Source organism: Neolamprologus multifasciatus, chromosome 17 (assembly GCF_963576455.1).
Source record: "Neolamprologus multifasciatus chromosome 17, fNeoMul1.2, whole genome shotgun sequence".
Lineage (NCBI taxonomy): Eukaryota > Metazoa > Chordata > Actinopteri > Cichliformes > Cichlidae > Neolamprologus > Neolamprologus multifasciatus.
The window spans coordinates 14,773,255-14,800,158 of NC_140455.1; the positions used below are offsets into that span (position 1 = coordinate 14,773,255).

Sequence of the window (26,904 nt, forward strand, 5' to 3'; positions counted from 1 at the left end):
TTACATGCTTACATGCCTCTCTGCTGCTCTGTCTCCTCGAAGGAGGAAGTTCATTGTCACACTGATACTTTCTACTTTTAGCCATTTCTGCTTCTCCTGACACAAAAATGAAGTTCACTGAGCTGCTTGTAATTCAGAAGTAAGACATACACAAGTTTTACGGTTATTTCCAACAGAAAGACTGCTGCCATGATGGACACATGCAGACCCACTTGTAAATCAAGCTCTAGTAAAACTACTAAACTGATCTCAAAGCTCCCGCTTAACAAGCAACTAGATCAAGTTGTAAACATATGCGAGCCATGTATCAGGGGTTGCCGTCGGCTGAAGACTTAACCGTATCGCGGCTGTAGGTGTCGCAATTGTAAACAGTTCACGACAAGCCGTATTCCGTGTAGCGCAGCGAGTCCCCACGTGAATACGGGAAAGTTTCACGCCTGGGTGCTTCTTTTTAAGAAGTTTTAGCTCCGTTAAGTGCTGCGGCAGTAACACTGACCCTGTACGGAAGGCGGGACCGGCAGGATGCTGTATCTGATCGGTCTGGGGCTCGGAGACGCCACAGACATTACAGTGAAGGGTTTACAGGCGGTGAAGAGCTGCTCCAGAGTTTACCTGGAGGCCTACACATCCATTCTCACCGTGGGCAAAGAGGCGCTGGTGAGTCCGGAGCATTACGACCCGGAGGATTTGGACCAGGGCTGAAATGAAAGCTCGTCCCAGGAGAGGAGCTGCTAGTTTTGGCTGTAGGAGTGATTCAGAACTAGGAAGAAATGTGTTACTTTTTACATAAGAACTGGGTTTCAGTACGTGTTACTCGAAGACATCATATGATTTACAATGAGTAATTATAGTAAATCAAAAGGATGAGTCCCGTCGGGTTTTTTTAACTGCATATTCAGACCTGGGTCCTGAATTGGATAATTCAATGAATTAATTTCAACAAATAAATGTAATTTCTTGCTTTATTCAGACGATAGGTGTAGGATTAGAGATGTCTAATGTCTGTCATATTAATTTATCTAGGACTTCCTCACATTTTGATCAAATTAATACCACAAGCTCAATGTCCTCATTCTCACCTGTAAATGCTAACAATTTGGAAGAAATTATTCATCAGTTAAATCTTGCATCTCTTTACTTGATCCCATCCACAACAAATTGTTCAAATCTGTATCTCACTGTTTTACAAATGATGTAGTACGTATTATAAGCAGTTCTCTACAGACTAGCATTTTCATTGTTTCTATTAAATATACTTTGATTACTCCAATTCTCAAGAATAATAACTTAGACCCACTGGTTATTAATATTTATAGACCATTTTCTAATCTAAGAAATTATTTGGAAAACTGTTTTTTTTGCTGGGACATGTCGGTCCTGCTGACTCAGAAAGTCCCTGCTGAATTGTGCTGCAGGAGAGCTGCCAAAAGTGTCCCCACATGATCTGCATGCTTTACAAAGTGCAGAGTGTAGTCGTGGAGACCAAATTCAGGGTCTGATTCGTCCACGGGGGGGAAGCGGGTCCAAAGATCCGGAATATGGGCAGACTGGAGATCCCAGCAGAATCTTCTCCACCAGCCTGTGGAAGTGCAGGCTGTTCATGATGAAGGCCACAATACTCCGACCCCTCCAGATGCCGATGCCTGATCTGTCTGTCTTTGCCGATGAACTTCTATGGATGAGTCTGCATATATAGGTTTAAAATCCTAGAGCGCCAGGCCAGCTTCTTGGCTGACTCCGTGCTGCTGATGCGATGGTAGGACGGGAAGCACCCTGCGCTCCAGCGGACGATCGCGGAGGACTCTAAGAAGTAGGCTCGGCTCTGCTCCAGCATGACCTTGAGCATGACACCCCATGAGTGTGCAGCGTCAGCTCCCAGCTCACATTCAGGTTCCTGAGCACCCACTCATGCTGCCAGGGCAGCACGGTGTATGGGCTGATGTCTCTATGCAGATGACACCCAACTTTATCAGTCTTTAAAGCCAGATAACACACACCAGTTAGTTAAGCTGCAGGAATGTCTTCAAGACATAAAGACCTGGATGACCTCTAATTTCCTGTTCTGAATTCAGATAAAGTTATTGTATGCGGCCCTAAAATCTTCGAAATATGTAACCATATGCTTACTCTGGATGGCATTACCTTAGCCTCCAGTAACACTGTGACGAATCTTGGAGTTGTATTTGACAACGACATGTCCATCAGAGCACAGCCCAAGGTGCAGTCAGAAGGTTACTGAATTGATCCCCAGCTGCTCCAGTCCACATGTCAAAGTATTCTTGGGCATGATACTAAAGAGTGAGTTGCCCTCCAAATATCATCGGAGTGTGAGTGGGTGCATATGACTAAAAGAAAGTATTTAGGTATAGACTAAAGTTGAGTATGACTGTGCGCCTGTGTGATTGGGTAAATGAGACTTGTAGAAAGTGATCTGAACGCTACAATTAGTACTTTGTAATTACCAGTCCATCCATCTTTTGCTTATTCAATGCAGGGTCTCAGGAGAGTGAGAATTAAATAGAAAATGAACATCTACTTGAATAGTACCTGTCTGCTCTGAGTATTCTTGTTAAAATATCCTAACAGTATATTCCTTTCCTTCAGGAGGAGTACTATGGGAAGCAGCTGATCCTGGCAGACAGAGATCTAGTTGAACAAGGAGCTGATCAAATCCTGGAGGATGCAGATGTCACTGATGTGGCATTTTTGGTGGTGGGCGACCCATTTGGGTGAGTCACAATGTTTTTGGACTGTATAAGCAACAGCTCAAATTGATTGCACAGATCTGAAGTATGCTATGTCAGCACACGCACTGTAGTGGGGAGCAGCAGAGGCAGATAAAACCACAGAGTTTGTGTCAGAGCAGAGTTTTTACATTTCAGCAGATTTCTGCCCAAAGCCACATTATTCCTCTCAGACATAATAACAGAGTGCTGAGCAGCTCGCCTGCTGAATGGAATATACAAGCTCTATAGTCTTGTCCGTGGGAATTTCAGACTCAGTTTTTCATCAAAAAAACACTGGTTCTTTTTTGGCCCACTGAAAACTATAATGAAGCTTTTTTTCATCACACTGAGGTTTGACCTGTCCGTGACCTCAGCATCTATACATTACTCTGTCATTCAGTCTGTCCAACACAACACTGGGGAAAACCTGTTATCTTCATAGGTTAGTTTACTGTAATAATAATGAGGCAACTCGTTGTCAGTTAGTTTGCTGTTACATAGGCACCAGGCATATAGCAGCTGAATTGATTTTGTGTATTTTATAAGAAAAGGCTGCCCTTGTTTTCTGTGTCTTTCTGCAGAGCCACCACACACAGTGACCTAGTGCTGAGAGCAGTGAATGCTGGGATACCATACAAAGTCATTCACAATGCCTCCGTCATGAATGCAGTGGGCTGCTGTGGTTTGCAGGTAATTATTTCCTGAACTGAGTCTGTGAAGCAGAACGTCCAAACACAGGCTCAAACACATCCAATTTCTTTTTCTGCATTTTTTTAAACTTCTTTATATTTTTCCACCTAGTGGCAAGCAACAACAATAATGTAATGATTCCATGGGGGACTAAAGTCCAGAGATGAAACTGGTTTGAAAATGCAGGAAGAAAAGCTGCTGTTTATGTGTGTAGCCTGATGGTTTCTACTCTGTTCACTGCATAGGGGTCAGTGCTGATAATAGAAGGAATAGAGTCACTGTGACTCCAGACTCAAGCATTCAGTGTTGGGAGTCCTCAGTGGCTTTTGGCTGCTTTCGGGGTTTTTTTTCGAAGTGACCATATTTGGATGCAGGGGTGGAGCGTTGTCAGCTAATGTTTTCACAGTTTTCAATCAAAACACCTTTCCCTAACCTGAAGACATAATGAAAATGAAAAGGCGGGTTTAAAAAAATAGATGAACTGTATTCTCTTCACTATCGCTCCTCTGTGCGTGTCCAAACCTTCTTAGCCTTGTTGCTCAAACCTTTTGTCTAAACTTCTCAACCAGTCTTGGCCAGAGAGTGCCTGGTGGCCAGGCCTTAGCCTGTGGGGCCCGGCCAGGTAAAGCAACCGAAAAAGACTTTGAGTCTGCTTCAAAGTGATTCTAGCAAACTGTCAGCCCAGCTCAGAAAGGGAAGGTGGTGCTCCACTTACATTCTGTTTAGTGGGGGTGGGGTGTAGCTGACTTCAACTGTGGACATAGTATTCTGTATTGGAAGCAGAGTCTGGGACTGAGAGAGATGACCTGGTCATCACTAGCAGCAAGGTTAATGAGACAGTTAAATAGTCCTTGGTGGCAGCTCCCCTGTAGTGGAGGGCCTTCCTGGTCTTTTCCTGTGTGTTATGAATAAATCTTCTTTTTTGGGGGGTACCGGTACTGGTTTTATTTTGTTGTATTTATCCGCAAAACCTTAAAGTGAAAATATTGTCGGACATAAACCAGTCCGTGGCACAAAAGAGACCTGGTGTGGGTGACCGGTCTGGTAGCTGTGCTGCTCCTGGGTGAGTGCGGGGTGGGCTTGGTGACTTGGAGTTCTGGGGGTGTACCACCTCCATGCTCTGGTTCTGGCTAGGCCCAAGGGGCTTGGGTCCTAGCTGGTGTTTTGACGGGGTTTTGGGTTGCTGCATGCACTGGGGCCTGGCCGTGGCCCTTTGGTGCATTGGTGGAACTGGGGGCCTCTTTAGCTGGCAGGGAGTGTTTTTGCCATCTTTTTGAAGGTGCTCTCTACTTTTGAGGAGACCACGCTGCAGGCGGAGAGGGGGGGGGGGATCTACCAGAGGTGCAGGATGGACTCAACTTGGGTGTCTAGATTAGAGATTAGATTAGATGAAACTTTAATAATCCCTCGGGTGGGTTCCTCCGGGAAATTCAGTTTCCAGTAGCACAGCACCGACAGAAGTTGCATGTTACAGATACATTGTCAGCTGTCTATTGTCTTATGTAGTCTGGTGTAGTGTCCGAGCCTGGGAGCTCGGGTGTGTACTGGCTTGCTCCTGGCACCTGCTTGCAGGGCTTGGGCCCCTGGCTCTGTCTGGCCCCCGCTGGGGGGTGGGATGTCCTTGGGTCTCGAGTCTCTGGGCCCAGAGCTCGGTCTGCTCTGGCATAGCCGGCTGCTTGTGGAGGGTGCTGGCTCATCGTGGCAGCCCCCATGGTGCTTCCCCTGGAGGAGTTGTTCAAGATTGACAAGCAAAGCATGGATTTGACTGTAAATTCAAGAATCTGTCATCCTTTCTAAGCCTACTAATGACCATCATTTCCAAAAGGGATTAAGCCCATTGAGTCACCAGAATAGTGTTTACTGAGGTGACAGATCGGGAGAGCTGGCTTTTATGCAACTGAAGGAGTTGGAAACCACTTCCATTTTTTTATGCACAATCTGTGTTTGTATTTGTGTCATGAATGCAGCTGCAGCTCATGATGAACCTTTTTGTCACAGTAAACACCTCTCAATAATTCCATCTCATCAATAACTGAACTGTCAGAGCAGCCAATCATAGAGCAGAACCCAGCTGCAGCTCCTCCTCCTGCAAACATGCAAAGATTAGCATTAATGTAAAGACAGCATTTCCAGTGGGAGTAGTTAATATGCTAATGAGAAAGGACACATGCAAATGAGCTCTATTCCTTCCTCTAGGTGCTATGCACTCACACTCACAACTGGAGTCCTTCAGGGCTTTTCTCTATAAAACAAACAGTACATTAATTTTCTTGATGGTGTTTTATTTATAGATAAAACTAATAATAATCAGCAAAAAACATTTATCCAAGAACAGCTTGTCAGAATTTCACTGTTCAGCACCTTTCAGACATGAGCTCCTTTTTGTTAATTTGCATTCAGTCACATTAGCACATGCACATAAGGACTCTGTCTCTTTTTTGCATCTTGAGTTGCTAGTGGCAGATGGTGCCCCCTGCTGATTGGTTCTGCTGGAGTTCTCTTCTCGATTTAAAAAATAAATAAATTAAAAAAAAGAGTTCTTCTTTCCCACCTCTACCAAGTGCTGTTCATAGGACATCGTTTGACTGTTGGGTATTCAATCTATGTAAAACTGATTAACAACGCCCTCTGTTATCAAGCATTGGCTAGTATCTTGATGTGTGTTCAGTCAGGTCCAGGCGCATTTATAGAAAGGTAAAAAAAAAGAATTGCAATTTTGCTTCTGTAACCCACCACGGAGGATTGTAAACCAAGTTTTCCTGTCTTTAAGAAACAACTTACCAAAGAACCACTTTTTAATTGCATCTTTAGGAACTTTGTTACTAGCAGTGTGTTGCAAAAGCACATCATTTGCTCTCATTTCTCAAATCTACTTGAATCTGCAAAGGAAAAAAAAAGATTTGACAGAACCAAAAAAAGCACTGTCGTATAGATGTCATATGTAATATCCTTGGGAGGGCTGCCATCTTTATGAGGCTTTTCCCAAAAGTCTTGGGGATCATCAAGATGTTTTTGGCAAACACAAGCCTTTGTGTGCTTTTTGGTCAAAAGTGGTTTTCTTCTGGGAACTCTCCCATGAATGCCATTCTTGCCCAGTCTCATTCTTATTGTTAAATCATGAACTCTAACCTTAACTGAGCGGAGTGAGGCCTGCAGTTCTTTAGATGTTGTTCTGGGTTTTTTGTGAAGGTTTACCACTTTTCTCCATTTGTGGATAATAAGTCTCACTTTGGTTCTCTGGAGTCCAAAAGCCTTATGAATGGCTTTATAATCCTTTCCATATTGATAGATGTCAATGATTTTATTTGTCCTCTATTCTTATGTTTCCTTTTGTATGTTTTCCCTTTTGAGACCATCAAGCCTATTTCACTTTGTTAGACATTTAAATGATTTCTAGATTCAACAAGTCTGGCAGTATTTCAGAATGGGTGAAGTTGAGCTCAACTTTCCGAAAAATGTAGTTAATTGCAGTTAATTCATGATTTAACAAAGGGGTCATATAAATGGGAAGAATCTCACATTAAACTTAATTTGGAGTTCCACACTTAAGAGCCAGTGTTGTGTCTACACATAAGAGACAACTTGGCAAAGAACCACTTTTTAATTGCATCTTTAGGAACTTTGTTACTAGCAGCGTGTCGCAAAAGTGCTAGAACCAATTCTATTTACATTTTACATGTTAGGCAGTATTAGAAGAAGGCAGCACAACATGCTTTATCTATCCATAAGACCAGATGGCACACAGTAATTAGTTAACCCTGGAGAACCCATGGGGTCAAATTTGACCCCATGGGTTCTCCAGGGTTAAACTGCATTAATATCTTAAAGATATAAAGACATGGATGGCTTCCAATTTCCTGCTTCTAAAACCAGACAAATATGAGGTTATTGTACTCAGCCCTAAAAATCCAAAAACGTGATGTCTAACCAGACACTTGCTCTGGATGGCATTACTTTGGCTTCCAGTAACAATGTGAGGACTCATGGAGTCATTTTTGACCAGGAAATGTACTTCAGTGTGCATATTAAAACTTCCAGAAAAGTCTTCAGTTGATCCAAAGTGCTGCAGCAAGAGCACTGACAGGGACAAGAAAGAGAGCGCCTATATTGGCTTCTCTTCATTGATTCTGTGTTAAATCCAAATCAAATGTATAATCCTTCTCCTCATATATTATCACCCCAGTAGAACACTTCCCTCTTGGAGTGCAAGAGGTTTCTAGGTAGAAAAACATGAAAGGGAGGCAGAGCCTCCAGCTTTCAGACCCCTCTTCTGTGGAACCAGCTCCTATTTTGGATTTGCTTGGATTTGCTCCCAACCGGTCATGGCAGATGGGTCCTCTCCCTGAACCTGGAGTTGTTCGAGTCTATCCCAGCTACCATAGGGCGAGAGGCAGGGTACACCCTAGACAGGTTGCCAGTCTGACACAGGGCTATAAATAACTGAATTAAATTTTATTTATTTATCATCAACAATTTTTGAGCAGTGCAGGATAATCTTGACAGAGAATTGAACAAAAAGTCGGCCAACATCCAAAGAACTATGGTGAACTATTCATGAAAACTACTTAACAAAATTAGAAGAAATGTAGTCTAACAATTCAGTCTATGTTGAAGAATAAGGTGGTCAAATTGACTTTCAAGCTTGGAGACTTGAAACAAAATGTTATCGTATGTACCATATTTCTACTTATGTTTGCACCTTTGAAGAAACAACTGCACTTGTTTCCCGGTGTCCTAGCACAGTATAAGTGTGTTGAGGAAACTCTTGTTGTAATTTGGTGCTATATGAATAAAATTTAATTTAATTATAAAGAAATAACGCAAGACTTCTGCGCATGACTCATAGTCCCCCATTTTTCAGTCTCAAAAGTATTTGGACAAACTAACACAATTTTAAATGGGAAAAATGGTAAATGTCCTGTATTTGTATAGCGCTTTACTAGTCCCTAAGGACCCCAAAGCGCTTTACACAACCAGTCATCCACCCATTCACACACACATTCACACACTGGTGATGGCAAGCTACATTGTAGCCACAGCCACTGACAGAGGCATCCAATTTCTTTGGCTTTAGAAACTCTTGTTACTTTTGCAGTTTACTTTGGTTCATTGTCCATTTGTTATGTGACGTTCTGTGCAATCAGTTTGTAGTTTTTAGTTGGATCCAAGCCGATCGTACAGAAAGTCCTGTACACTTCACAATTCATCCAACCCTTTCTAAAACAGTTAACTGGTTCCACTGGTAGCTGTACATGCCCATTAAATAACACTGCCACCTCCATGCTTTTCTGTTCCCGTCCTTCTGGTATGAGTTCATCTTGGTTTCATCTGTTCAGATCATTTTTTCTAAACTTCACTGGCTCTTTTAGATGTTTTCTGCAAAGTCTAATCTGTTTCTCTGTTTTTCCATTCAAGACATTGATATCGCTACCTCCAGGAGTATGTTTATGTTTTTTAACCAGCGAAATACAAAAATGTCAATCAACCATTTTACAGTCTCATATTTGAATATACACTTGCTTACATTATCACATTGTGAGGCCTCGCTTCCTTTTGAGGGACAAGAAACTGATTCTCCTGGAAATAGCTGTTGGAAAAAAAGCACTTTGATGTGATGGAAACATGTGTTTGTCTGTGTGTGTTTCAGTTGTATAATTTTGGAGAAACGGTGTCTGTAGTGTTTTGGACAGAGACGTGGAGACCAGAGAGCTTCTACGACAAAATTTGTAAAAACCGAACAGCTGGACTGCACACACTCTGTCTGCTGGGTGAGGCTTGCACACAAAGACAGACAAATCTCCTAAAATAAAACCCACAATATCCAAGATAAAATTATAATGTAAAACAAAAAAATCAAATTTCTAGAAAAGGATAATAGAATACAATCATATATATTTGAAACAAAAACCGATACCACTGAAATTTTGTGTTAAGTGGCCAAAAAGCAAACAATGAAACATTATTTTCTAAACTGAATTGAAATCATTTCATTAACAAAGTAGAAAAATATATTATAATCCTCTGATACATATAGTTTCATATATCCAAGAAAAGTAGTACAATTTAGTAAAAAATAAATGATGAAATAAGGCATTTTAACATAAAAACATATTGAAAATGTAAAACATTATTGAAAATATGCAAACAAAAGGTCTGAATCAAAACACAGTCATTGTGAATTAATCTGAAATAATGCTGATGGCCATCTGAGGCTCTTTTATTTTTTTCTATAATGAATATTTAAAACACACCCACTCACCAGCAGGTCATCCACCTCCCACTGGACTCCTAATTTATGTGCGTTTGGGGCATTTGGGGTCCCTGGGATGATTGATGCTGGTGTCCGTACCTCATCTATTACTTCTCCACACACACATTTACAAAAGAGCACGGCCATGTTTTTTGACTTCACAAACACAGCAGGACACCCAGATGAGCCATTTATTTATTTCAAGAATCCACTATGATTTTGGACATTTTTAACATAATAGGGAATTATTCATAAGTAAGTAAAACAACAACAGTGATGAAAAAAGCTGCGTCATAATTAAAATAGATTATTTACAGACACTGCACAGCTTAAAATAGAGCATTAAATAAAATATTACGAAAAAATAACAGCCATACTGTTACGTGATCAGTGAGATCTCTTTTTAGCTGACAGAAAATAATAAGATTTTGCTGAAATGTTTCACCCTACTTTAGATTTTTAGTTGGCCAGAAGGGCAAGTTTCATGGAAACCCAAGTTTGTGAATGTGATAAATCAAGAATAGGGCGACATAGGAGCTTCAAATTGATACCATAGGTGTATTTATTTAAATAATCAGTGACCTTGACCTCAAGGTCAGAGGTTTTCTTAAAATTGTGTGAGTGAGATAACTCGGGAACAAGGTGACATATTTTTGAAATCTGTACTATGGGTGTGTGAGGGATGGCACTGGCGGTCGACAGTATTTTTTTATATAATGTTTTTTTGTAATGTTATGTGGTTTGTTGTCTAAACCTCAAGAACCTTCAGTCTGCAATATGACAGAAATTGTTTACCAAATTGGTAACTGGGTAGCTGTGGCTCAGGAGGTAGAGCAGTACTACTACTGTCCATGGATGCACTCATTAGAGTGAGAATGTTAGATAGAAAGCACTTAGGCACAGAAAAGGTGCTTGTATGAATCGGTGAATGAGGGTTGTACTTGAAGTGCTCTTAGTGCTCAGCCAGAGTAGAAAACACTCTATAAAAACCAGTCCATTTACCAGAATACTTACTTTCATTCTTATCCATCCATTCTCTTCTGCTTAATTAATTTCCTGTGCTTGATTCTAGTAAAAATAAAAGCATGGTTTGGAAATGTTTTGTAAATTCTGTACTTGCATGGTGCTTTTCTAATTTGACCACTCAAAGCATATTTTTTACCACAAGCCTCATTTACCCAACACACACACACAAACACTTTTTTCTGCCTAAGTGCTTCTATCTAACATTAACACACTCGCAGTAATGTGTGCATCCGTGGCAACTTGGGGTTGAGCATAATTTGACATGCAAATCGACGAGCTAGGGATTGAACTACCAACTTCCCAACCCACTCTGTTCCCTGAGCCGCATCCAATTTTAATGGGTGAGAATTTTTATTTAAAATAAAACTGACACATTTCTGTGCAATATTTTACATTGGATATTAATTTAAAGGGATATTAGAAAAATACAAACAGTAGATTATTTTTTTTAAATCAAATGGTTTCTTGGGACTGTTGGGGTGTAATTGCACGTTTAGTTCTGAGATTAAAAGTAAAAACAGTGCAAGATGTGTTTAATACAGTTTTCTTCTTCTTTTGTTTTTATTGTTAGATATTAAAGTCAAAGAGCAGAGCATCGAGAACATGATGAGGTAAGAATCAGATCCAGATCACATCCACAACCACATCTGGAGTGTTAGAGATCTCGCCATGTGAGGTCTGTTATTTTCTGACTTAACCCTCAGTCAGCGTTTGTCAGAACCAGAAACCCAGACCATGTCCACATGAAGTTTTTGCGTGGCTTATCTGTGTAGCAATTTAATAAAAAAAATTATAGATGACGTCTTATTTCATAGTGTATTCTTCACGTGCTCTATCAAAAGCACATTCTCTGCTGATTCACCCACTAATTACATTCACAGTATTCACTTACAGTGTCTTTATGGATTCGCTATCTTAGCTCAGCTCGTTACCGACTCGCTAGCAGCATGGCCTCTTCACCGTCCCTCCTGCACTTTCCTGTTCATCATGTTAGATGTTTAGTTACTCCTCAGCCTCCTTTAGTAATAACAATACTTGTAATGATTATAGCCTGTTTGCAGCTCCAGGATCACTGAATGGCAGACCCGGCTTTGCACACTCGGAAAAACCCGTAGGGCTAACACAGAGACAACTACTTGCCATTTAGATTCACCAATTAACTCAACCCCACTTGGATTCAGGGGACAGACACTATCTCTACTCTTAAAATTAGGCTTAAAACTTTCCTTTTTGATTAAGCACATAGTTAGGGCTGGATCAGTGACCCTAAATCCTCCCTTAGTTATGCTGCAACAGGTATAGGCTTCTGGGGGATTCCCATGATGCATTGAGTATTTCTTCTTCAGTCACCTTTCTGGCTCTGCATTGAATCATTACTTATTATTAGGTAATTATTAGGGCGATCGTGGCTCAAGAGTTGGGAGTTCGCCTTGTAATCGGAAGGTTGCCGGTTCGAGCCCCCGGCTCGGACAGTCTCGGTCGTTGTGTCCTTGGGCAAGACACTTCACCTACCGCCTACTGGTGTTGGCCAGAAGGGCCGATGGCGCGATATGGCAGCCTCGCTTCTGTCAGTCTGCCCCAGGGCAGCTGTGGCTACAACTGTAGCTTGCCTCCACCAGTGTGTGAATGTGAGAGTGAATGGGTGGATGACTGGACGTGTAAAAGCGCTTTGGGGTCCCTAGGCGGGACTAGTAAAAGCGCTATACAAATACAGGCCATTTACCATTTACCATTATTAATCTCTGGCTCTCTTCCACTGCATGTGTTTTGTTCCGTCTTCCTCCCCTGAGCTCGGTTCTACTGGAAGTTTCTTCCTGTTAGCTTTTCCTTCCCACTGTTGCCAAAGTGCTTGCTCATGGGGGGTCATATGATTGTTGGATTTTTCTTATTATTGGAGGGTCTACCTTAATATATTAAGCATCTTGAGGCGACTGCGGCCGTGATTTGGCACTGTATAAATAAAATTGAATTGAATGATTAATTCTTTGAACTGGTCAATTGGCTTAAATCAATTGGCCTTAGAACTGAAAAAGCTTCTCAGATTAGAGGTGAAGCATCTTTGGGATATTTAAAGAAGTTTAGTGGCTTTTCAAGGTCATCAGGAGACCACATAAAGTTTGGAGGTCAGTAGCAACTCTGCAGAAAGTTGGTGACCTCTGCGAAGTATGTATCTCAGTATCCATTACTTTGTTATAATAGCACTAACAGCTGATCGTGTAACATTTAGTAACAAGGGATTTTCACCACTGGACTTGTTGGAAAGCTGCCATCCTATCACGGTACATTCTGGGATTCACAGAGCTCCTGTGACCCATTCTTTCACAAATGTTTGTAGGTGTTTGATTTTCATGTGCCCATGAACACCTGAACTCAATGGTTTTAGATGTGTGACTGAATACTTTTGGTAATATAGCATAGTTTCAAAGTTTTCTTGCACAGATGTGAAGGTTTGAATTAAAGGAGAATGACATGTGGTTAAAGTGAATCTTTGGTTACCGATTTTAGAGGGAAGAAGATCTACGAGCCTCCTCGCTTCATGACAGTCAGCCAGGCTGCAGATCAGCTAATACAGGTCATCCAAAGGAGGAGGGAGGAGGGCGAGGAGTTGGGTGAGTCATACCTGACATGCGAGTACTTTCTATCAATCCCATATTTGTTCAGATTGAAGTTCTGGTGCAGTCATCAGTTAGAAGGAAAACGATAATAAAGTTTACAAAAAAATATTGCAGTACTGTGTTTTATCTTTAGGAAAGTCTGAACCACGACTTAGGAGTAGAACCAGTAGCATGCTAACAGTCTTGAAAGCCTGAATCTGGGACCACCCCATCTTTCCTTAAAGAGCCAGTCAGCTGTGTTCACTGCAGCTCTCAAAAGTCTTTGCCCCCCTTTTCCAGGCATGACGGAGGACACCGTGTGCGTTGGCGTGGCCCGACTCGGCTCTGATGAACAAAAGATCCGTGTAGGAACATTAAATCAGCTGGTGTCATGTGACCTCGGTGCTCCACTCCATTCGCTGGTCATCACTGGTCGACTCCACCCATTGGAGGTGGACATGCTGCGAGTAAATGCAGAACCAAACGCACTGGAAAACCTGCACATGATTGACAGCTCAACCTACACGTCTTGACACACTTGTTCACCTGCTTGTCTACAACTACCATTAGTGACACACTATATAATCCCAGGCCCCAAATGGTCAATTAAACTGCACCCTGAGGCAGACCTCGAGCCTTCCCAATTAACTTTTTGTTGTTGTTGTTATGTGATGTTTTAGACTGAATTGGAAATTTTGGGGAAGTTGAAGACATGTCATCACCGTGACCTTCCCATGCTCATTTCTTTTTCAAGGTTCCAAGTTTCATAGATTTAACTTTTCTTAATTGCCCTTCATAAAAACAGCTATACAAGGCTGAGTCATTAGTCAGGATTCAGTGGCATTAATATTAAGCATTTCCCTAATTCCCAAACTCTGTTTGAATCTTTTTGGGGCCAAAAATGTTCCCTCACAAAGAAGTCACAAACACAGATGCAGAAAAAATGAATTGAAGTAATATATTTAAAAAAAAAAAAAAACATTTGAAGGAGGCAGGAAATATGTTTAAACTCAGCTCCAACTTGTGATCATTTCATGTTAAACCTGCATGTTTCCACTCGTGCAGAGGCACCACTATTAACAATTCTGATATTAAAACAGTGTACAAATATTACTGCACGTGAAGTGAGAGCTTTTCTTTCCATAGGGCTCCAGTCCTCCTGCAGCTGTTTAATTAACTCAGTTCTATAATCAGTACTACAGATGTGATTATGAATAATCATTCTTAGAGAACCAGATTTATTTATTACAGCTGTAATAAATATTTATTTTTTTAAAAGAAAAAAAAAAAAAAGGCTTAAATCCACTGGTCGGTCACATGGTTTGGCACATACAGAGTGACTTCACACGCACTGTCAACCAATCAAGTCTGAGCAGTGATGTCAGAGGTGCTGGGAGGGGCTCAGATTGTCTCATGACAAAGGCACTTACCCATAATTCTTTGTGGGAGGGGCAGAATTTTCCACTGTGAGCAGGATTATTATTATTATTTTTAAGAAAGTGGGTGGGGCTGTTTTAGTTCATCAGTTCTGAGAGCCCTCCCCCTATTCCAGTCTGTGCTGGGGTGACTGTGGGGGTCAGAAGTCACCTGCAGAAGTAGACTGAATGCGATTGGTCCCAAGTGTAGTGGAATATTAGCAGCTTCTACATGGCAGCTGTGTCGATCTGAACATACAGCTGCCGAACTCCTGCCTGTGGGGACAAAACCATTCATCATGGCTGAATACTATGTTGACATCCTACTACCATCAATACTGCTACTGAAAGTAAAGTTTGTAAGAATGGTGCTGCTGACACAACCCTACATCTACAGCTTCAACTGCCACCAGGCACAGTGTACTTGAATGAAGCTGTGTTTAGGTACCTGCGTGAAGATGTGGTGTGTCTGGCTAAGGATCCAGCGGGTGTCAGCATCAGGGGCGACCAGCAGCTTTAATGTTCCGATATAAACATCAGTACACAGAGTCCAGAAGTGAGGCTCCTGCAGATTATACACTCCCTGCAGTTGCTGCACCTGGCCACAACAAAACAAATATCAGACTTGTCCACTCCATTCAAGGGCTTGAGGTACAATTACCTTCTTAAATTAGTGCTATAATTGTTACTACTACTACTAAAACAAATGATTACTCAATAATGATAGTATCAAGAAATGTACAGTTTATACATTAAAATACATATTTACAGAATCTATTCAGTGGCACCTTTGGTTTCTATTGTCATGAACTGCCAGAACCTGCAACAAGTAACAAACTGGTTCTTATTCCACTAACTGTATCCAAAATCAGACTTCCAGGAAATGCAGCTGCATACACTTTTAAATTATTAATTTGTCAAGTAACTGACAAAGTACACCAAAATCTAACTTTATACTAAATACTGATATTTGCTCAGTTCCTACCTCTTCTTTGAACACTGAGTATGGTCACTACTCACCCTCTGGTAGCACTCTGGTAGGGCATGGTCTAGTGAAAATGGAGTTCTCTGCATCAGAATCCCAATAGACTCCTTCAGTAAAGGTACCACACTGAGGATCAAATGATAGAAGAGAGAAAGTTTAGACAGAAAGTAGAGAGTCTTGTTTTTTTTTTAGTTGTGTTGTGCCAGTTCCCAACAACAGCCACCTCAAGGCACTCTGCATTGTAAGACCCCACAATTTTGGAGAAAAACATTCCAGCAGTCAGACGATCCACTATGAGTAAGCAGTGACAGAATCAAGGAAGAACTCCCCTTTAACACAAGGAAAACTCCAGCAGAACCAGGATCAGGAGGCAAAAGTCAAAGATATAACATAACAGGAAAACAAGGGAGGACAAAAAAAAAAAAAAAAAAAAACTTGCAATACTGTTCCACTGCTGTGCAAGAATACACTTATGCAAACATCCATGCCACTAGTCAACTAATTTTGAAATCATAGCCCAAGTCCAAGTTGTGGTGCATGTACCATGAACCACAGTTCAAAATTGTAGAGATTCTTAAGATGGGTCCGAGTTTAACTCATTTGCAGAATCTGTAGATTTACAACTGAAGTTCAGCTCCATGATGAGTTTGACTTTCCAGCTGCAGAAACTTGATACCTGCAGTTATGTGAAGGCCTCTCAGCTAACCACAGCACCACTCTGCTGACTCTTTAAATTGGCAGCTGAGCTCACTTCCAGCATATCAAACCACATCAGCACACATGAACTCCATTTATCTTGGATTTCTGGGAAATCTGACCACTGCATTCACATTCAGAAGACCAGCGATTCAAGAACAGACTCCAGCACTTTATAAAGGACAATACCAGTGGTTTGGCATGTTGGCGCCCATTAAATACTAATTGGACATTCTTTACATTAGTGGAAACCATTTTCCAAAGAGTCTGTCAGTTTTTGATTGATTTTCTTTCTTCCAGGCAGATGTTGTTTCCAGCTTGTTTTTCTCTGGAATTCGACTTTAGAGCTGAAACCTGATTGATAATCCATAAGCTCTAGTAGTCAGTGAGGAGGATCTGTAAGATGTTAAGGAATATCTGCTATCATCTGAAGGAAATGAGCTTCTCTAACATATGTTTCTGATAAGACAAAGTTACACATCATGAGCACAACTAAAGAATGTAAAATACTCAAAGGATCATTAACCCCCCCCCCCCCAAAAAAAAGAAGGTTCTCACAGTCCTGCAGTGACTTCAGGCCTGAATCTGGGTTTTCATTATTAGAGAGTGGTTCGCTTCTTTTTGGCATACATCACTGTTATGCCACAGACCAGATCCGACCCAAGAACAGTTTATGTTCCAGATAGGAAAATGTGAAGTAATCACCTACTGACCCATCAGCTCCCTTAGATCTTCGGGTGGATGTAGCTACTGCCTAAAAGTTTTAAAGACCAAGTATTTGCCTTTAACTGATGAAAATTAAGTAATATAGATTATTGGGTGGTATGGTGGAACAGTGGTTAGCGTTGCTGTTTCACAGGAAGAAGGTTCCTGGCTTGAATCTTTGCTTAGGCCTTCCTATGAGTAATGTTAGCTTAATTTGTGATTTTAAATTAGTCATGGATATGAGGTCAAGTGCTTATGATATAGAGAATACAATGGTTAAATAACTTTAGTTTAAAGCACTCCGAGTGGTCAGCAAGACTCAAAAAGTCCTTTATAAAGGCTCAAAAGCACTATATAAAACTCATGGAAGGGAATATTATTTGCTGTTAAATGTTCATAGAAACTGAACATTTAACAGTGTTTCCTGAAAACCCTCTTGTCTTATCACTTCATGATAACATTTAAATTTACAATAAATAATTACACAGCAGTGCGGAGAAGTTTTAGTCACAGTAGATGTCTTTCTGAAAGTGCTGTAACTAAGTTTAACGATATAATCATCCACAGTTATCTTCTTCAATTCCTTGTACCAACACAGAGCAGAGCAGCTGCACTAACACTACTCCAACAGAGGTCGATTATCTTGTTAATAATTTTACCCCTTCACTACGTATGACTCTGGATGCTGTAGCTCCTGTGAAGAAGACAGCTTGACTAGTATTTGACTCCCTGGTATAACTCTCAAAAACGCACCTTAAAGTAGATAACTCATAAGCTGGAGAGAAAATGGCATATCACAAATTTAGAAGATGATCATTTAGCCTGGAGGAATAGTTTGCCGCTTTATAAAAAGCCCGCCGTAAAGCTAGAACAGCTTGATTGATTGATTGAAGAAAATAAGAACGACCCTAGGTTTCTCCTCAGCACTGAAGTCAGGCTGACAAAGTCAGAGCTCTGTTGAGTCAGCCAGTCCCTTAACGTTGACTGGTAATGACTTCATGAATATCTTGACAAATAAACTTTACAGTACATGTACTGATCTTAAAACTGAACACCTACACTGTGCTTCCTGACCCCACATCAAATTTGCACGTAGAATAAAGCTTTTGTTTGATATTTGTTTGACATTTAATCTCAAAACAGCTCTGAGTCTGCAGCAAAGAATCTAAACTGGAATTGTCAGGAGCAGGTTGTGTTCAGAATTTTAGTTTAAAAATCAGCTGGGAGTGCCACATTTTCACAGTTTCTTTTATTTACGGCAGGTTTTAAGCTTATTATATATTCTCTGCTAGGGGAATATGTTTTATATGTGCAGCTTCTTAAGCTGTTCCTTTCTAAAACCATTGGGTGAAGCTCAAACTGTGTGCTGCACTGTTAAAGGAAGGTCTGTTTATTAATTTGGTGAATTTGAAAATGTATAAATGTTGTTATATGTGATTCTAATCTGCTGGAACACAGGACACACATCAAGTTAATCAAATTAAATTGTTCAAAATTAATTTCACTTTGATATGCATCAAACATCAAATTTTCACATCTCTTTTATCAGGCTGGGATACTACTGGGATGATACTGGGACAGTAAGTTTCACAGCTCAAATGTGCAGCCATCATCTTAGAAATCAACAGCAGCACTGAGAGAAAACTTAAAATAATTAACTAGAATTAAAATGTTTATTTCACTGCACTGTGCACTCAATCATCCGATTATGGGCATGTACACACATGTATTCGGGTGTCTTCTACTGTGCGTCTTTTGCCCTGTTACTGTCCCCAAGTGGTCGCAGCAGGTCGCTGCCTCTCCCTGAGTCCATTTCTGCCAGAGGTCTTTCCTGTTAAAAGGGAGCTTATCCTTCTCACTGTCATCTGATTGTTCTGGTTTTCTCTCTACTACTGTAGGGTCTTTACCTTGCAACATAAAGCACTTTTAGGCAACTGTTGTGACACTACGTAAATGAAACTGAATATAAAATACCAGAGTAAAAAAAGGGTTTTAGCACAGTATTACTGTCCAGACCAATACTGGCTGATCAAATCACTTTACAAATTACTGGCAATTTCTGCTGTAGTGTTAAGTCTAGGCCACAGTTTTTGTATTCTCACTCAGTAACAGAAAAATATCATCACTTCAGTATAAGAAATAATAATAATAGCATCAATATAAGGACTCACATATGTCAGCAAATCCCTGACCACAATGAAGTGAGGAGCATGCACAAAGAAGTCGAAAAAAAAAATAGAGGGACAAATTTGTCTGCCTTTAAAAGACTGAGCACAGTGAAGAGAGAGGACCCAGGAGGGAAAAAAGTCCAGCATTTTATTTGTTTCTATCAGCTGGCAGCATGTGTAAAACACCAGCACATACTTAACCCATATGCACTAGCACACGCAGAAACGGCAGCAACGACGGCAGCCATTTCTGTAGGTTACATCATAGCTCTACATAAATTCCCTGGCCAAGGCTAAATCAGACATTAAACAGTAAGAAGTGATAAGGAAGTATCACCTGACTCCAATGAGGATGGCGATCAGCATGGAGCAGATGGGATCGGCAATCATTAGATCATATTTCTGCATCAGCAGAGCGGAGATGATCACACCGACACTGCCCAAAGTGTCTGCAATAATATGCAACAGGACTCCTGGAACACAAAGATACAACACACATCGATACAGTTTTGATAAATAGTCATCAGAATACAACAAGTTGAGACTAGTTTATGTAAGACAATGAAAAAGATACTAAAATAGGTTAAAAAATAAGTGCAGAAACTAATAATTCTAAATGGTTGGCATAAATTTAATTCTTCTAAAATACTACAAATCCAAATGTAAGTATAGTTACGAAATTAAGCTAAATAAAAAAGAGAACAAACTGCTTCATGTACAGTGACTGGAAAGTAAAAGTAGCAGTGCAAAAGTTTGAAAGCACTCTGGTTTAAGTCCTGATGACTATTTATTTCCACAGGAAGGGCCAGAGCAGTCTTTTCTGAGGTCTTAACATCTGTCGGACAATGCTAAGCAGTTTCCAGAATTGTGCTGTGACCAGTGCCATCCTCTATTCTGTTGCATGCTGGGGCAGCAGGCTGACACTTGCAGATGCCAACAGACTCAACAAACCGATCCACAAGACCAGTAGTGTTGTGGGGTGGAGGTGGGCTCTCTTAAGATGGTGTCGGCGAGGTGGATGTTGTCCAAGATAAGGACAATGCTGGACAATATCTCCCACCCACTTTATGACATGCTGGCCAGTCACAGGAGCACGTTCAGTAAGAGACTGAGATTACCCAAAATGCACCACTAAACCACACAGGAAATCATTCCTGCTTGTGATCCTCCTGCTGTACAATTCCTACATCTAAACTACAAATAAACACTGCAATAGCACACACTTCCTATCACATCCTCTACAGAGAAAATAAAGTCAGTATGAAAAGGGGGAACCATAATTTCACCTTCAGCTACATTCAACTTTGTGTAAATACTGTGATAGTTATATAGTAGAGCCATTTTAATTTATTAGAGATATTCAATAATATATTGTATTATTTAATATTGGTACTATTGTTATTATATGTATTAGTGTTCTTACTGTCTTGGAGCACATGTGACTACATAATTTTCTCTGGGATCAGAGGACAAATGTACAGGGTACCAAATGCTAAGATGATGAGGATGCTATGTACTGCATGCTCAGAAGACACAGCGCTTTGGGAGCACTTTGGGAACGCCCCTCCACCCCAGTAGTTTAGTGTAGTACTGCGTGTGTGTGTTCATTTCTCACCCTGCAGGATCTGTTTGCTGGAGCCTTTTCCCGGCAGGTGTTGCAGTTCGTCTAAAAAGCAAAAAATAAATAAATAAATAAACGCAACAAGTGAGGTTGGAGGAAGTCTGTACCACGCAGGTTTGTTTTACTACTAAATGAATTTCATAAACCGTGAGGTTCTGATGGCAGTTTATTAAATCTACATGAGCATTCAAACGTTTTTTTACAATATACTGTATTCACAAATTCACATACTATGCCTGTGCTAGATAGAAAGCTTTCAAACATTCACACACTGATGACTACACTGGGAGCACCTTTGGCATGCAGGCTGAGGCAGCCAGAGATCAAACCAACAATCATGTTCATGTTGTATAAAAATGACATCACGGGACGTGCGGCCACATTGCTATAATGACCCTCACGAGGTGGTCCTCAATTGTAATAGAAAATTAGCTGAGTCGAACTGAGCCAAGCCAATCTAAGTAGGTACTAAGGGAAAAGGGCTAGAAGTGTCTAAATTGCGTTTGTGGCATTCTCATGCAGCATTTTCCTTTGTCAGACTCTCACCATTATAGTGTGGTTCCTCGTGTCCTCCATGACTGTGCCAATCTGCATGTTTGTCGTGGTGGTGATGTCCTCCATGACTGTGGCAATCTGCATGTTTGTCGTGGTGGTGATGTCCTCCATGACTGTGGCAATCTGCATGTTTGTCGTGGTGGTGATGTCCTCCATGACTGTGACCGTGACTTGTGCTACCATTAAACAGAGAGTGACTGTGTCCGTGGTCTGCGGATGGAGAAGGAGACGTCAGACAAGCAAAGATCTGCAGTGAAGTTGTACAAGGCTGCAGTCGACCTGTGAGGTTCTGCACAGATGTATCAATGTTCTAGTGGCATGCAGCAACGTTTAACTAAGCCTGAATTTAGTTCACTTGATTTACAGAGGGTCTACAGAGTTGCAGAGTTCCTATAAAAAGGTGGACGAGCTTCGAACATCTACCAGGTTTACAATATCAAAGTTTTAGAGAACTGCTTTAGTGTTTGGGTCTGCAGAACACATTTTAGAGAGCTGCAACAATAATGTAAAAATGAGACGTGTGGTTACATGTTGTATGGTTGCACTCAGATGCCTGATCTGTACAGGCTCTACTTGATTGAACAAAAGTAGCTATGAGGGTTCCACTTCAATAATGTGATTTATTTATTCCCGACTCCATTACAATTAGGTTTTTAGGTGTAAAGCCCATGAATCCATGAAAAATGTAGGATATAATGCTGGGTAGTTGACACTAAAGATGCCCTATTCTAATTTGGCTGAGGTATGACTAAAACTTTCTGTGGAAAATGGCTGGTGAAGGTACACCGTAACCGCAAACCTTTCTGACCCCATGTCGTATCTGTGCTCTAGAAATGTAACTACACACTGGCATCAGTGCAGCCCACACAGGTATGATGAATGCTGAAAACAACATCATTTTCACTGGAACCAAACTGCGGAATCGACTCAAAGCACTTCAAGAGCGGCAGAGACACTCTAGGCTAAATCCTTCAGGTGTATTACCTCCCTCTCCATGCGAGTGCCCATGTCCTCCATGCTGGAATGCAAAGATCCCGACCAGGTTCACCAGCAGACCGGCTACAGAGACAGGAAGCAGCCGCTCATGGTGAACATCTGGAGGCTCTAGAGCTCTCTGACAAACAGAGACAGATGGTCACATGCTGGCAGGTGTATTTTCACTAAATTTCAGCATGCCCTGTTAAAGCTTAAGGTTATGTAACTACAAGAGTAAAAATGATTTGTTTCTACCCCAACTTTTGCAGTATTAGGAGAACTGATACAGCACACATGATCAGATGCAAAAACGTACACAAGGGACTCATTGTTCTTACCTTGTTTAATCACCCAGTTGATCACCTAAGATCTGTGATCTACTGTATACACTCTTATATACTCACCAAAGGTAAGTCTGACTGTGCTGTCTGATTGATTTGTTGTTGTTATAATAAATCTATCTATTCTCTTCCACTTATCCAATTCAGCATCACAGGGGGGTGAAGCCCCATCTCAGCTGCCACAGAGTGAGACGAAGGGTACACCCTGGCAATTTAGAATCACCAATTAAACTAACCCAACTAACTGCATGTCTTTGGACTATGGTCCTTTTAGTAGAAATGGGTAGAGGATAACTGTTCTTGAGTACTGGTACTGAATATATTATTTGGCTCATCTGATAAAAGGAGTGTTTTCTTCTGCTGAAGACTGACGGATGCGACTTTACTTCAGGTTAACTAAGCTCCATCATCATTCCTGCCATTATGTGTGTAATATGACAAACCGTGTAGTGAAATTTTGTTATTTCATTGATTTGATCAGTTTTTATATAGACAGTGACAGGAAATTCATTTTTCCTTACATGGGTGCTAATAAATTGCACATAAGAATAATTCCTAGACTGAAGTCTCTGACAGTAATGAATCAGGGTGTGCAGATGTTGCAGCCATAGCTGGTCAATGTCATTTAAGCCATTATTTAGCCTCGTTTACAGTGAATAAACCTAATCCAGAAAAGATTTGACTCCGAGTCAAAGAAAGATTGTTCGACTGGTTCTCACAGCAACCAATCAAACAATCTCGTCAAACCGAAGGCTTTCTCCCTATAGGCTCCCATCTGCGTGAAACTATTGATGCTGATGTTAAAGCTTTATGATTTTCATATCAGTATACTGATCCCAAGTTGCTCTCTGATGCATTCAATGTAGTGTGAATGTTAGATACAAAGCACTTAGGCGTAGAAAAAAGCATTTGTGTCAATGGCTGAATGAGGCATGTTGTATAAAGCATTTTTGAGTGCTCGAGTACAGAAAAACAAAAGAAGAACCACAAGAACCAGTTCTTTTAATCCATTAAGTTGGCCTACTTGTAATGCTATAACAGGCACTGCATAATAAGCAGACACACCCTGTAGATGTAATTGTTAAACTTAGGTAAAGTGGCAAATGTGTTACCTCAACTCCTTCCGAGAAAATGAAGAAAGCAGTGAAGATGAGGAAGAGCCCATTGACAAAGCCTGCCAGAACCTCTGCTCTCACATAGCTGAGACACAGACAGGACACAGACTGATTAAACACACTGACTGCCAGTCAGAGACCAGAAACAGAGCTCAGAGTGGATGCTCTCACCCGTAGGAGAAGCTATCGTTGGATCTCCACCTGGAGATGACGGAGGCTGCCAAACCTGCCAGCAGGGCAGTGCAGTCAAAAAACATGTGGAAAGAATCTGAGATCAGACCTAAACTGAACACATGACAAACATGTAAAGAGATTCGTTAAGGAACAGGAGCATCTGAAAAGATTTTAATGCTGCCGCAGATAAAACAATGTTTTTAAATGGTTACGACACCCATCGCGCTTTTCCTCTTTTTTTCTGTCACACATACACTACCAGTCAAAAGTTTGGACAAACCTTCTCATTTAATTTTTTTTGTTTATTTTCATGACTTTTAAATTGTAGATTCTCACTGAAGACATCAAAACTATGAATGAACACATTTGGAATTATGTAGCAAACAAGAAAATGTGAAATAACTCTAAACATGTTTTATATTTTAGATTCAAAATAGCCAGTTTTCTTTGATTACGGCTTTGCACACTCTTGGCATTCCCTCGATGAGTTTCATGAGGTTGTCACCTGAAATGGTTTTCCAACAGTCTTGAAGGAGTTCCCAGAGAGGCTGAGATCTCTTCTCCTTGTTGCTTTTCCTTAGTAGTGGTTTCTTAGCAGCTATTTGACCATAAAGCCCTGATTTACACAGTCTCCTCTGAACAGTTAATGTGGAGATAGAATAGAATAGAATAATCCTTTAATTCTATGTGTCTGCTACTGGAACTCTGTGTGACATTTATTTTTGCTCTAATCTGAGGTGCTGTTAACTTTCAATTTCTGAGGCTGGTGACTGGGATGAATTTATCCTCAGCAGCAGAGGTGACTCTTGGTCTTCCTTTTGGCCTCAGGTGAGCCAGTTTCTTCGTAGCGCTTGCTGGTTTTTGCGACTGCACTTGGGGACACATTTGAAGTTTTCGCAATTTTCCAGACTGACTGACCTAAAGCTTTTAAAGTAATGATGGACTGTTGTTTCTCTTTACTTAGCTGATTGGTTTGTGCCATAATATGAATTCTAAAAGTTGTCAAATAAGGCTGTCAGCACTGTCAACAAAGGGTGGCTTCTTGAGAAATCTAAAATAAGACATAATTAGAGTTATTTATCAACTTTTTTCCTTTTCTACATAATTTCATATATCTTGCTTTATATATTTGATATCTTCAGTATGCATCTACAATGTAGATAGTGGTAAAAATAAAGAAAAAAAACATTAAATGAGAAGGCGTGTCCAAACTTTGACTGGTAGTGTATACTGTTCCAGTGATGGATGCTCATATTAAATTTGGCTGAAGTTTCCAATTTTGATCTCAGTCTATGCATGTATGTAAAATGTTTTTTAACCCTCTGAGCCAAAAGCTAAGCTCTTCACAGGTTCACAGTTTTTTTTTCTCCTCTTGGCTTTATATGACTCTATATATCAGTGGATACCCCTAATATGGTCATTTCTGGCACACAGGTTTGGCTGTGAGCACAGATCCACCCACATGCTTCTCAAAACTTCTGTTTGCCAATCAAAAGTTTAAAGGGAGAGCAGCGGGAGGAATGAAGCAGCTTTTTTCAGACAATGGATGAAGTCCCAATGTAAGTGAAACAGGACTATTTTGAAATGTGGCTTTTGTTAAATTCAAGAATCAATAAAATGGAGCTGGAAATGAGCAGAATAGCTCCACTTTAAAAAAAAAAAAATTTAAGACATGTGGAAATATTCTTTGCAAGAACGGGGAGCTCTGTTCCCTGCAAATGTCCAAACCATCTGAGCCTTTCCCATGCAGCTGTGCTTCAGCGCTGGAATATTTTGAGTTTGGAAAGGCTGACTGATGATTTAATCCCTTACTTTTTCACTCTATTACTACTTAATATTGTTCATTTTCCATCAGGTCACAGTATTTTCTCTCTGTAAATCCTGAAATAGTCAAAACGAATCATTCTTAGGTATAGACAGACAAATATTTATTCCCCTTGTCTTCTTCTGTTAACAGTAATAACAACACTGCTGATAATAATAATAATAATAATAATAATAATAATAATAATAATAATAATAATAATAACAATAACAATAATAACAATAACAATAATAATAATAATTTGCTATTCATTTTGGGGGTATTTTTCAGGATGCACTTTTAGAAATATTGGGAAGATTTGGAAAGTTTGTGTAGTGTGGGTTGTGTATCTGCTGGCTAATGGCAACTTCTGCTTTCAGACGACCGACACTAACACACTCTGGCTTCCTCCATGCTAACACGAACACATACGTGGCACATCCTGAAAACAGCAGATTACACACACAGTACACTGCCTGATGCTAACGCTATGTTAGCCTACCTGTTACTCCAGATACCATACGTTAACTCCACAAAGGCGAAGGACAGGTTCAGACATAGGAAGAAGAACAGATTTCTGGAAGTTTTATCGGCGAGGATAGACCTACAAAAAAAAAATCACACAACAGTATGAAAACCAGCAGCACAGATCATAGCATGAGCCACAGACCGCAGATCCCCGTCATCAACTCCTAGAAATTATATATACGTATAACTGTCGTTCTAGCACAAACCCTGAAAGCTGACAATCTTATTAAAAAAAACAAACATTTAATGCAGAGGAAGCTAACAGTGGCACAGATTCATTTAGGCTAGCCGGCCAGCAATAGGCTAGCAGCTTATCATTAGATGGCTCCCTTTTAGCCGCTATTAACAGTGCGAAGATTACCTGAACCATCCGGAGAGTTTCAGCAGCAGGTTATACTTGGTCGGCTTATACTCATCGTCTTTAATAGATAATGGTAACATTTTCACAACTGGAGACACACACACACACTCACACACTCACTTGATAGTTTAGCTACGGAATGCTAACTGTCAATTTCCGGTTTGTGAGATTTCAC

At 40.6% G+C, this 26,904-nt stretch overlaps 2 protein-coding genes and 1 long non-coding RNA gene across 4 annotated transcripts; 1 reads left to right on the forward strand and 2 right to left on the reverse strand.

Moving 5' to 3' along the window:
• Positions 1-359: 359 nt before the first annotated feature.
• Positions 360-17,912, forward strand: dph5 (diphthamide biosynthesis 5). Its single transcript, XM_085137948.1, has 7 exons — positions 360-657; positions 2,605-2,729; positions 3,308-3,416; positions 9,064-9,184; positions 11,264-11,303; positions 13,198-13,301; positions 13,587-17,912. The coding sequence occupies exons 1-7, from the start codon at positions 523-525 to the stop codon at positions 13,817-13,819; spliced, it is 867 nt and encodes a 288-aa protein (XP_084994074.1). The 5' UTR covers positions 360-522; the 3' UTR covers positions 13,820-17,912.
• On the reverse strand, positions 14,566-26,904 carry slc30a7 (solute carrier family 30 member 7). 2 transcript variants are annotated; one of them, XM_085137946.1, is made up of 11 exons: positions 26,730-26,904; positions 26,343-26,444; positions 24,034-24,147; positions 23,860-23,947; positions 22,416-22,545; positions 21,423-21,641; positions 20,871-20,921; positions 19,593-19,728; positions 15,722-15,812; positions 15,150-15,299; positions 14,566-14,977 (listed from the first exon to the last, which is right to left on the reverse strand). In XM_085137946.1, the coding sequence occupies exons 1-11, from the start codon at positions 26,807-26,809 to the stop codon at positions 14,930-14,932; spliced, it is 1,209 nt and encodes a 402-aa protein (XP_084994072.1). In that variant the 5' UTR covers positions 26,810-26,904; the 3' UTR covers positions 14,566-14,929. The 2 variants fall into 2 exon arrangements, with proteins under 2 accessions (XP_084994072.1, XP_084994073.1); XM_085137947.1 differs by having other exon boundaries at positions 24,034-24,142; positions 26,730-26,888.
• On the reverse strand, positions 19,189-19,586 carry LOC146499103 (uncharacterized). Its single transcript, XR_014870196.1, has 2 exons — positions 19,442-19,586; positions 19,189-19,344 (listed from the first exon to the last, which is right to left on the reverse strand). It is a non-coding gene; the product is annotated as an uncharacterized LOC146499103 (long non-coding RNA).